We start from the raw sequence: 12084 nt of genomic DNA on the forward strand, positions 1-12084 counted from the left end.
AAGACCAAAGAGAAGGTTCATGGATGTGGTGAGGGAAGACATGAGGGCAGTTGGGGTTAGAGAGGAAGATGCAGGAGATAGGCTAAGATGGCAAAAGATGACACGCTGTGGCGACCCCTAACGGGACAAGCCGAAAGGAAAAGAAGAGTGTTGCATGGTTTGGGGGTAAGTAATATAATATAGCAGTATTTATCCAATTACCAGTTGTATAAGAGGGAACTGTGTTGACAGTAATTCACCAAGCATGTGTAGAGATCTCTATTGTAATGTACACATCCATAGTGAATTATTAGCTCCTCAAAGCATCCAATTTGTGCAACACTGGAATGGCATTTCCTTAAAGCAGCATGGAAAGTTACCTACTGCTGAACAAGAGCAGGCTAAAAACTGAACTGGCTCAAATTTACAGCAATTAGTTCAGGAAATGCAGTTGTGCTGTGGCTCTTTGCCAGCTTTTAATAGCACGGAAAATCTGTTCTAACACGTAAGGCATATAGCTCCACCATTCCGCATCAGGACAGGTTATTGAAGTTTGGCAACCACTTGTCTACTAATTTGTTAATTTTGCATGTAGAGCGAGACTAGCAAAGTAAGAATTTCACTGCTGTATTGACTGTCAAAATACTGACTAAGCCATGAAATTAATTCAATATACATTTCTTGGGTATACACACCACATAGTTGGGACAATGAATAGCTCATCTTTGTCAATTTTCTGCCATGGAGGTGGTTTGAAGTTAGTCATTCAATATAAAAGGGTATTGTGTTTTGAGGTTTATTAAAAAAAGGTATGTTTGACAAAATACAACAGTTGACTAGATTAAAATTAGAGCAAAAGAGTGAGACTGCTGGAGATACTGCATCCGTCACAGCTGCAGAACACAGTGCAGTATTGTCACACTACAAATAGGCAGTCAGAACTCTTTGGCTGAGAAAATGTCAGGGGTGGTTATGCTATTTAGCTCCTCAGTCTCAGAACAGTAGGGCCGACTTGGAGAAAGAGCTCACTCACCGACACTTCAGAAACTGGCAGACAACTCAAGATTTACTTGGGTTTTTCATGACCCCGTGTGGGTACACAGGGAGACTCCAGAGACTTTGTATGCTAAAAGTAAATTTTCTGAAGTATGCTCCTTTTAAAGTTCCATTTTCTGAGCCGCTTATCCTCAAGACTTGCAGAGTGCTGAAGCCTATCCCAGCTATCATTAGGCAGGAGGCAGGTTCCACCCTGAACTGGTTGCCGGCCAATCGCAGGGCACATTGAGACAGAAAACAGTTGCATTCACAGTCACACCGAGGGGAAATTTAGAGTCTCCAATTAATGCATGTTTTTGGGATGTGGGAAGAAACCGGAGTGCCCAGAGAAGACCGACGCAGGAATGGGGAGAACATACAAACTCCACACAGGTGGGGTCGAGATATGAACTTCGGTCCTCAGAACTGAGGCTACAGTTGTGCCACCCCTTTTAAACATTTCAAAAGTAAACCAAATGGCATATATATTTTTTTTTTATTTGTATAGTTGTACAGGTTTAAAATTCAAATCTTTTATAGGTGTCTGGGCTCTTGATGACAAAAACTTCTTCAGTTCCTATCGAGTCAAGCTTCAATCCCTCCATCTCACCCTGTCAAGAGAAAGTATACAAGCTATGAATTGCTTGACACACCAAGGCAGTCTATACTTTCCATCACTCAGCACCAAAGGATTTGAAACTATGAACCAAATTTTGTAATGTCACTACTTCTGCTCTCCAGACTGATGATTTTGCCATAGCCTCTGTTGCATATTTTAGCCACACTTTAAGGTCCCTTTCATCATCCTTATACCAGGTTTGTGTGATAATTTTCTAAATTCCTAGAATTTTTGTATTTTTCATCTCACCGTTGAAGCGGACAGATTTCTCATTAATATGCAACAAGTAAAAAGTTGCTCTGATTGGATTGCTCATAATCCCGTAATGTAAATATTGAAAACTTTGTTCCCTGGCAACATCACGATCTGACTCATGTTGGGCAAACATTCAAAACAACCTCATGTTTGGATCATTCCATGTAGTGGTCTTGCATGACAAAATACACCATGCGTTGAATTTTTCCACCGACTTCTCACAACCTGACTGAGGATTGGGAAATGGGTGAAAGATTTTGAAAGGCATGCCCCCTTCAGTCACTAACATAATAAGCTTGGAGGATTCATTGAGTGGACATGCTGGCAATAACCACACGCTTCACTATACAAGTTAGTTGCATTCAAGATCATAAACATGGGGAAGTATTGTTGTAAGCCACAACACTTTGCTTTTCTCTACGATATATGCAAGTCAGCAACTGCCCAACTAGGTGACTCTCTCGCTCTAAACCCTTAAGTATGTGAAAGCTTATTTACAAAGTCAGCCAGAAATGGACCCAAACAGTACAATTCTGGTTCAGTAATGCTTGGTAATAAGTTGTCACTCAAATATCCCTGAGAGGAGTGCGCATGTAGCAAACAAAAGGGGCAGGTATGGTGCAATGACAGATTTGAAATCCAATCATTCAGCATCAAGTCCTATAACTTCAATAAACCATTGCATATGTCAACCTTAAACCAAGTCATTTTGAGCGTTTGCATTTAAAAAAAAAAAAAAAAAAAAAAAAAAAAAAAATTTTTACTTGGGTAGTCTTTGCAAATAAACCCAATCGAGCTCATGCACGTTACGTCACCATATTGCCGGTCTGTGGGGGACATTGAACTGGAGCAGAATATACACAATGCCCAAGACTTGTGCTGTTGGTTGTTACAACAGACGAGACAGATATTCAAAGAGGTCTTTCTAGAGAATAAACGTGATGGATGGTGCCCAACCAAATACACATGACTGTGCAGCAATCATTTCAGGTCGGAATTCTTCTCAATCTCAAACTCCCAAGAAGTATTTATGTCAAGTTGACTCATTTGAGAACAAGGAGATTATTTAAAAAAAAAAAAAAAAAAAAAGACCGAGTAATCTCCAACGTACACGGAAGTGTGTTGCGGCCACACAAACCTCTGACAGACTTTTTAATATGCATTGTTCTCAAATGAGTCCAATGCACATTTAAAAAGAAAAACACTCGGTCATACAGAGGTTTAACGTAGCGGACAAAACTCTGGGCGTCGTGCTATAAGACATTTTCGTGCAGCCTCCAACTGAAGAATGCTTCGCTAGACCGTCAATATGGCCAGTCACGTGACGTCGGTGCACGAACTCTATACCGCAGGTGTCAAACCCAAGGTCCAGGACCAGATACAACACACCACATGGTTTTATGTAGCCTGCAAAAGTCACTATTCACTCAAATCACATCAAAAATCACTATTATCAACTTCCATGATTTGTTCAAATCTGAGCCAAAATTTGAAATTCACAAAGGATTACAAGCATTTGTGTTACCAAACATCAAAAATAGTTGGAAAACCCTTTACTTCTGATTCCGCAACTAGTTCAGAAATTTTGCGTTAATATGATTGGTCAATTAAAGATTATGGTTTCACAATCAAACTGGCCCTCAGACAGAAACCGTAAATACAATGTGGCCTGCACTAAAAATTTGTTTGATATCCCTCCCCTAGACCAAACCATTTGTCTTAAACTATCCCTGTTCTACCTCACAGTTTAATAGCAGAGTAGTTGGGGAAAGTCCTCTGCCTGAAGAGAATATAAAAGTTATACTTTGACTTACATCCACAAAGTACTTCTCAATGAGGTTGTGGGCTGCCTGGTACACCATCTCGTTTTCATGATTCTGGAGACTTTCAATGCGGTCCAGTCCTCCCAGCTCTTCAACAAGAAGGCAGAGTTTCTCCGTCTCGCCGAGTTTCTCTGCTGCCTAAAAGAGTAATTGATCAGTGCAAATGTGACTCAAACTGATCATGTCCATCTTTTAGCTCAAGTGCAGTGAGCAACACTTGCCACCCTGGGTGCCCCCTCACCATGAAAAGGTTGTTGATGGCATCCAATATGACCAGAACCATTTTGGAATCTTTTACATGGAGAAGGTTGATTATGGCCTCAAGTGCCCCACTGTGCACCAGCTGGATTACCTGCTCCACAGTTCCCCCACTGGTGAAGTTGGTCACTGCCCACACAGCCTCCCTTTGAGTCTTGAAATCTCCCTTTTATAAAAAAAAAAAAAAAAAAAACAATTACAATCATGCCAAATGTCACACACACTTGACGGGCTGATTCTGTGACATTTTACGACTTGCATTTCTAAGTAGTTCGACTAGAGGAGGGAGCAGACCGCATGTGACCAGCTGTTGGATTTGCTCACATGGCCCAGCTGCGATGTTTGACAATGCCCATGTTGCTTCCTTTTTTATATTGGCCTTTGGGTGCCTCATGAGTCGAGGAAGTATCCCGAGAACACCAGCATCAATGGCTGCCTGTGTCTGCTGGTCTGAACCACTCACTATATTCCCAATGGCCCGAAGGGCAGGTGTCTAAAGTATACCAGTCCAGAATAAGGGTCAGTAAATTACTCAGATTACAAAGAAAAAGACCAAGGTGTGAAGAAGCTTGTTACCATGACACTCAGCTCCTTGTGACTCATGAGCTCAACCAGCCGTTGGACGATACCCGTTCTTACCACAATGTCAATACGATTATTGTCACCGTCTGTCAGGTAGGAGATTGCCCAGCATGCATCTGACAAGATGTCCTTGTCCCCATGATGGAGTAACTGGATCAATGTTCCAAGCATCTGCAAGAGTTGAACACCAATCCTCATATTTTGCAATTTTAACCACACAAACCAACTTTCAACAAGTTTTTCCATGCAATGTTTAATATTTCGATCTCTGCACATTGATGTCCAATGAGTTTATGAACAAACATTTCTACAGAATGACAACATACCTCAAATTTAAAAAGGGGGGGGGGGGTTATTGCTGCAGCCAGGTCAGTTGTGACAAATGTGAGGTCAAGCTCAACCTTTGTTAAAAATAGCAAGTAAAATAGTGGGAAAACCTCAGACCCACATTTGCATTGTCAATACAAGGCAGAAAGCGCAAACCCCTCTGTACTCTCATTTTGAGCTCCTGGAGTCTGGGGGACACTGCAGACCTCGTCTAGCCAAAGGGTGGTTTAAAAAAAAAAAAAAAAAAAAAAAAAAAAAAAAAAAACCATTCCAAATACATTCAGAATCCTGAGCTCTAATGTAAATCAATCCACAAGATCCGAACTGCCTGTTCCCCACTCAATCTTATTGTACTTTTAACCTTTTTGACATCTTACTTCCATTTTTAGTACTATGTATTTTTATGTGCCAATTTTCCACCTCAGTGGACAAATTGTTCATCTATTCTATTAAACCTTTACAATAAAAATTGACTTACCTGTTGGACCGCGGACAAAGGTGGAAATGGGTTTTTATTTCTGCACAAGTTTGACATTGTCCATGTGAGGTTGCGTAGATAGCCAACCTGAAGGAAAAAAAAAAAAAAAAAAAAAAAAAAAAAAAAAAACAGCTCAGCCTGGCCCAGTTCACCACAGCAACAACTGATGATCAGAAATGACGAAGCTCTGCATGCATGCACAATCTCCAAAGAAGGGAATAAAACTTACTGGAGTGTCTGGGGAAGCCCTTGCCAGTAAAGCAGGAATCACGTTACATTCAATGAGAATATCTCGATAGAGTGGCCCATCACCTGTGATTATTTATTAGAAAGGTAAAATGGAAGAACTGAAAACCATCTTTGTGGGCGAGCACAAGCATAAACATTATGAAGAGTTTACTAAACTTCTGAAATGATAGATCACAAGTTCCCTTGAATCTTTATTACATACACAAGATGTATAAACTTGAGCAACTCAAATCAGCACATTACCTGCAATGTTTCCCAGGGCCCATACTGCTTGCTCACTGATGTGCAACTGTGGCGATGGCAGCAAAGCAATCAAGTGTGGTACCGCACCATGTTCTACCACCTGTGCACAGAATGATTCCCCCACCCTCATGCCTCAAATTTAAAAAGATTTTTGCAATTACCCTTGGCATGTAGCAGGTGCCCTCACCTGCTGTGTATGCCAAGATGTCCCGGAGGCAATGTTGGTCAGAGCCCAAGCGGCTTCAAACTGCAGATTGGGTTCATCGTCCATCCCCAGAAAGAACACAAAGCGGGCCAGAAGACCGGCGTCGATGATCGCCTTCAAAGGAGGGCTCCGCTCTTGAGAAAGTAGTTTTCTGATGAGAGGGGTATCAAAAAGTTGATCGCATTTAAAAAAAAATAAAATAAAATAAAAAAAAGTTAAGAATATAGTACTCTTTGCTGTTATTCCCAACCACTGTGGCACATTATGTTGTGAGCGATCATTAAGTTTGCTACGAAATCAGACAATTTCATTTCATCTTCCATACCGCAGGTGTGGTGAAGCCTATCCATTGACTTTGGGCGAGAGGGAGGGTACTCCTGGAACTGGTCACCAGCCAATCACAGGGCACGTATAAACAATATTTTGTACGTGCGGGGAATTTACGGAGTCATCCATTAACTTTCCATGCATGTTTTTTGGGTTGTGGAAGAACATGCAAACGGCACAGGCGAGGACCGATGTGACCTCAGAACTGTGAGGTGGGCGTGCCAATTAGCATGTTACAAATTAAAAAAAAAAAAAAAAAAAATTGCATCTTTGTTCATACATGCGACGAAGTATCCTATAGCAGAAGGTAGAATTAACCTGTGTAGCCACGTAATGTAGTTAATCAATACAATTTAGTAACTGAGGTCAGTCATTTCTGTACACAGCATATACTTTGGTGGCACGCAATGACATTTTACAGATATAAAATATAGCTTGGCTCAAAATGTTGGAAACACTGGGGGACTCTATATACAGTATGCTTTCCGCCATGACCATTTCTTTGCATTCAAGTGTGCCACTGGCATGAAGTGCAAACTATTTTTTTTTTTTTTTTTTTTTTTAAATCCATATTTGTCATGGTCCCGCCGGTCCAGCCCTGGCTGTGCCGATTCCCACATGGCCGCGCTGATTGGGAGGCGCACACCTGCGCCGCGTGCTGGCTGATTGGCCCTGGTGTATATAGGACCATGGGGACGACTGGTCCGGGGCCAGATCGTTGCAGTTCATGCCCCATTCCAGCACTCCCGTATCTCTGATCGTATTCCCGTGTGTACCGACCTTCGCCTGTTCGCCGACCGACCCAGTAAGCCTGACTCCTTTGACACTTCTGCCTTCCTTGATCGATCTCCCGTGTACAGACTCCTGCCTGCCCGCTGACCTGCCGTCTACGCCCGACGTGCTGACTACCGCTGCTGAACCTGACTGCCTGCCCGATCCCCGACCGTTGGACAATTTTTTCCCGAATTACCTCTGCGTCTCCAGACTCCTGCATTTGGGTCGTGACAATATTAAATGTGGATTGTAGAAGTGTTTTGTATTAGTATGACTCTTAAATAGTGCTTAAAGTTTGAAAATGTAAAGCGCAGTGGGGTACAAAAGCAGCAAAGCACAAGTATCTACCACAAACAAGATACCCATCGTAATATAGTATACTTTCACTACAAATGTGTATTCAGCTTTTAGGGACAAACCTAAAATGTAGACAAACTTACAGTTTCAAATCTCGGAATGCACATCAAACTATTCCATTTAGTGTATTTGAAAAATTGTGCCTAAAGCACAGAACATTGACCAGTTGTGTGCATCTAAAGTTTAGAAAGCATTCAGTTAACCTCCGGAAGTTATATTGCAGTTATGCTCACAAAAAAAAAAAAAAAAAAAAAAAAAATCCTAATATCACCAACTTTGTGAGTAAGTCATGAATTTCAGAGAAAGTCTTGCTCACCTGGCAGCCTGGCATCCACGAGTTTGAGCATCCTTGCACGCAGAGTTGACAGCTTTAATAATTTCCTCAATGCTTAAAGTTCGTGCCTAAAAGAGGGCCATGTGTTAGGTTAAAAAGATGCATGAACGTCAACGCTGACCTTCAATGCTTCAAACGTCCTCAAGCCGACCTTGTCCTCAGAGATGCAAGTAGGAGAGAGAGGATCGTCATCGGGTAGGGAGGACAGCGTTAGGTGTCTTCTCTTCATAAGGTTCTCATTCTTTTGAGCTTTGCGCAACTCCACACATTCCAAAAAACGGGCTTCTCGAAGTTTCTAGACAAAAACCATGTCAACATAGAAGCATATTGTGGTTACCGTTAGACTAAGCCACCCCATAATTAAGTCAATCTTACAGTCAGATCCTTCCCCTTGTTCTTGAATCTATTGATGCGCTCCTTGGGGGTGTTCTTGGTTGGCATAGTGGTGGGCTAGAACGACAGTCCAGTCAGGGGTCCTTTCACATCCTCGGCAGTCTTACCTAGAGAAATTGAAGGATTGGGAGCCACTGAGAACCCTTTTTATTTTTTGTGAGACAGATGCAGCAGGTGTAGTACATCGACTTATTAGGGTACTGCTTGACTGGCCACGTACGGAGCCAATCAAATTAGCTCTTAAAGTATGTACTGACCTCATTTAGACAATAGATGGCAGCATTGTACAGCCTAGGGGGTGGGCAGACTGCTTTAGCTTTATTTAAAACAGACAAATAGGCCACTTCATTCATCGATGAAATCGAAAAAAATGATCATTTAAAAATAATATTCATTCTAGTTTATAAATTTTATAGGTTAAAATAAATGAAATTATAATGAGTATATGCAGCACTGTGGCTGAATGATTATGTGTTTCTGTTTCACAATTGTGAGGTTCAGAATTTGAATCTCCTTCATTCTGTCTCCCGGTGCCTGCATGAGGTTCCACCTTTATCCCACCTTCAAAAAAAAAAAAAAAAGTAATAATAATAATTCATTGGAGACTACATTTTCCATTCTTAGTGGAAATAAGTGGCTGTCTACAAGTGCCCGAGTAAGGGAGCACTCCACCTCTCACCAAATTCATCTGGATAGGCTCCAGCTCATTTATGACCCTAAATCTATGAGGACGAGCGGTGGAGGGAAGGCATAGATTAATTGATGGATAATTCATAAACTAATTATTTGATGAAATACAAAAACATTAAATCCATGCTGTAAGTAAAATAGAAGTAAAATGAATTGGTCCACTATTTGGACATACATGAGTACTAAATAAATGCCTTATCATGAACCAATTTGAGGAGAAAACAGCCAAATTGATGCAACCATTGTTGACAATGCAAATATGTCATTAGGGACCAGAGTGGGACATATGTGGCCCACAGGCCATACTTTACCCACCGTGACCTAGACCGACTTGAGCATGCCTGTGCATGCACGGCAGTGAGGGAAATCTCTCATCTACCCCTGTACTCAGGAAATGCTGAACAAAACGAACTGTTGCGATTCTTCCTACAAACTAATTTTCTGTTGCACAAACACAGCATCACAGAAGGGTCAGGCTGAAGGTGCATTCCTGATGATATAAAATACATATCAAAACTGAATTTATATACACCTAGCAAACTAAATTCTTAGGGCTATTAGTATGTAATAAACAAGAGATGTAAATTGGGCCTGGTTTTTGTAGATATGATAGCCTGTCTATCCAAAGAATCTTTCTGGAGAGTTTTAAAAATAAGGTCGTGGAAGTGAATACTTGACTGATACGTGACTAATGTTTTCTTCAGGCATTCTTTACGGCAGTTCCAGCTCTGCGTGTGCACTGTGTCAACGTACTAAGCTATTAAAAATAGCTTGCAGAAAATGCATTATGGTCGCATAAATGTCTCCATTATTTTGGGTCTTGAATTGAATGCCCCCAGTCAACGTTATTTTCTTCTGGCATTTGACAATCATGTAGCTCCGTGAAGTGTGAACTGTGTGTGAAGACTGTTTATTGTTTGTGAGATCTGTCTGAGAGTGGCACGGTGGCGCGTCTGGTTATACCGGTGTCAAACATAAGGCCCGGGGGGGGGGGGGGGGCAGATCTGGCCTGCAGCATGATTTTATGTGGCCCGCAAAGGCAAATCATGTTTGTCAACTTCCATGATTCTTGTTAAAATCTGTACAAAAATTTCAAACTGTCATATCATAAATGATAACACTGAGACATTTTAAGCGTTTTTGTCTTACCAAACATCAACAATAGTTGAAAAGCTCATTACCCTTGATTTCTGATTCCAAAAGTGGTTCATAAATTTGATATGTAAATAGGAGGTGTCCAAAGATTTTTATGGTTTTAGTCAGAATGGCCCACGGAGGGAAACAGTGACCACAATGAGACCTGTTATAACCTTTTCCGAGAGACTTGTGTTCCACAGTTCCACCAATCAAATGCAGCCAGGTAGTCACATGATTGCAGTCTCCTCAGCCCCACATGAGGAACATGATTTATTTGCATGAAACACGGAAGAACTCTTAAATGAAGACATCTTGACTTGGCTTGAGGAAAGATATGCAGTATATAAAATTGATAGATGGACTATGACAAAGAATAGCGATGATATCCGCAGTAATCTGTTGAATAATGTCATTATTCCAGCCTGCAAAAATTCCACTTGGAACAAGCTGTACAAAAGTCTTTCTTGGTCTGTTTGCAAAATGTAAGGCTTGGTGGGCTAAAATTATTAGGGTCAACCGTGAACCAGAGCAGGTGAATATGAATTAGCATTTGTCTGGCCCAGTGGAGTCTTCTGTTCTTTGCTTTTGGATGGGTTGTGCGGATTGAAGAGATGCAAGGAGTAAAGAAATTGGCGATTTCCTTAGCACTGAAGATAATGATGTAAGTTGGAAGGATTTTCAGTTTTTGACTATCCATCCATTATCCAAGCCACGTATCCTCACAAGGGTCACAGGAGAGCTGGAGCCTATCCCAGCAAGCTTCAGGCAAAAGGCAGACTACAGCCTGAACTGGTCACCAGGGACTGCAGGATAGATATCAACACCATCACTGAGTGGGAATCGCTCCTATGCTGCCTGCACCAAAGTCAGGTATGTGTACCACTAACCATCAGTGACTAAAAAAGTCATGAATGTGGCCGAATCCACAGAAAATGTCCAAACGTCTGCTTTTGTCTTTTCTGGAGGTATAAAAATCCTTTGACATCGGAATGAAGTTAATTATTCACGCACTATGTTGATGATTTTTCGAATGTCAATTTTGGTCATTTTCAAACTGTATGATCTTTGTTGTGTTCCAAAGTTGCGCTACCACTGAAAAATAAACAGGAAGAAGAATTATATTGCTATCATACACTTTCACTTACTGCTATTTGTGAATGTAGTAAAAAGCCATGACCAGGTTTCTCTCCATTGTCCCTCAAGTTGTTAACTCAAACTATCATCAGCACGCTAGTGGAAATCCTGTTATTCTACAGGTTGGCTTTCAAAGCAATTCAGCTATTTCAGCACATTGATGACGTACAGTAAAATAAGAGCGACAGCACTGCGACGGGCTCTAGTTCTAATGTTTATTTGTGTACAAATAAGGATATTCACAAACAAGAAGATGGCTGGACTGACACTCTATACTGAGGGTCCAGAGTTATAATTTGCAGAGAGGACGATAGGTTTAAAAAAAAAAAAAACAATTTTTTTTTAAAAAGGCTAACGCATTGTTATTGTCACTTTTGTTTTTTTGTGGCTTCTTATGTTTAAAGGGGAAATCCAGTGAACAGTGTATCCAATAGGTCATGTAATATGTACCCTATTTTGACAATGTGATGTTAAATCCTCTCTCATTTAATGGTGTTTTCACAAGATTTTTTATCGACAATTATGAATTTTCAGGGGCGCTGCCATTTTCACGAGTCACATGACCGACGTGCGTGGATGTGACGTGTACCGTGCCACACCAAAGGCTCGAGCTCCAGCTCCCCGAGATCTCCCCGGATGTCGAAGCTCGGCTCGCGGCCCGCCTTCGGGGGGGCAGAGGCCTTTAGCCAAGCTTCAGCAGCGGCGAAGGTCCTTGGCCGAGCTCCGGTGGCGGCGGAGGCCTTTAGCCTAGCTTCGGCATCCGGGGTTAACTACCTCCACCGCCTGGAAGCTAGGCTCGTAGCCCGCCGCCGGAGCTCACTCGTCAGATTTTGCGTCATTCCCGGCCGAAGAACCATCCGCGGCTGCCGGAGCTCCGGGGGCCTT

General features: G+C 41.7%; 1 protein-coding gene across 2 annotated transcripts; it reads right to left on the reverse strand.

Annotated features, from left to right (window-relative positions):
* Positions 1-1491: 1491 nt before the first annotated feature.
* Positions 1492-8384, reverse strand: kpna7 (karyopherin alpha 7 (importin alpha 8)). 2 transcript variants are annotated; one of them, XM_061830875.1, is made up of 12 exons: positions 8221-8384; positions 7997-8140; positions 7828-7913; positions 6036-6204; positions 5849-5948; positions 5586-5668; positions 5357-5443; positions 4546-4722; positions 4225-4462; positions 3953-4131; positions 3703-3849; positions 1492-1625 (listed from the first exon to the last, which is right to left on the reverse strand). In XM_061830875.1, exons 1-12 carry the CDS (start codon positions 8284-8286, stop codon positions 1533-1535), a joined length of 1569 nt encoding a protein of 522 aa, XP_061686859.1. In that variant the 5' UTR covers positions 8287-8384; the 3' UTR covers positions 1492-1532. The 2 variants fall into 2 exon arrangements, with proteins under 2 accessions (XP_061686859.1, XP_061686858.1); XM_061830874.1 differs by having other exon boundaries at positions 3953-4135; positions 4229-4462; positions 8221-8382.
* Between the last annotated feature and the right edge of the window lie 3700 nt (positions 8385-12084).

This window comes from Syngnathoides biaculeatus, chromosome 9 (assembly GCF_019802595.1).
Source record: "Syngnathoides biaculeatus isolate LvHL_M chromosome 9, ASM1980259v1, whole genome shotgun sequence".
NCBI lineage: Eukaryota > Metazoa > Chordata > Actinopteri > Syngnathiformes > Syngnathidae > Syngnathoides > Syngnathoides biaculeatus.

Coding starts and splice junctions, on each gene's coding strand:
- kpna7 (XM_061830875.1), bottom strand. CDS start 8,286: ATGCCAACCAAGAACACCCCCAAGGAGCGCATCAATAGATTCAAGAAC. Junction 7,914..7,996: donor CTTGCATCTCTGAGGACAAG/GTCGGCTTGAGG, acceptor GCCCTCTTTTAG/GCACGAACTTTAAGCATTGA. Junction 6,205..7,827: donor CGTGGATGCCAGGCTGCCAG/GTGAGCAAGACT, acceptor CCCTCTCATCAG/AAAACTACTTTCTCAAGAGC.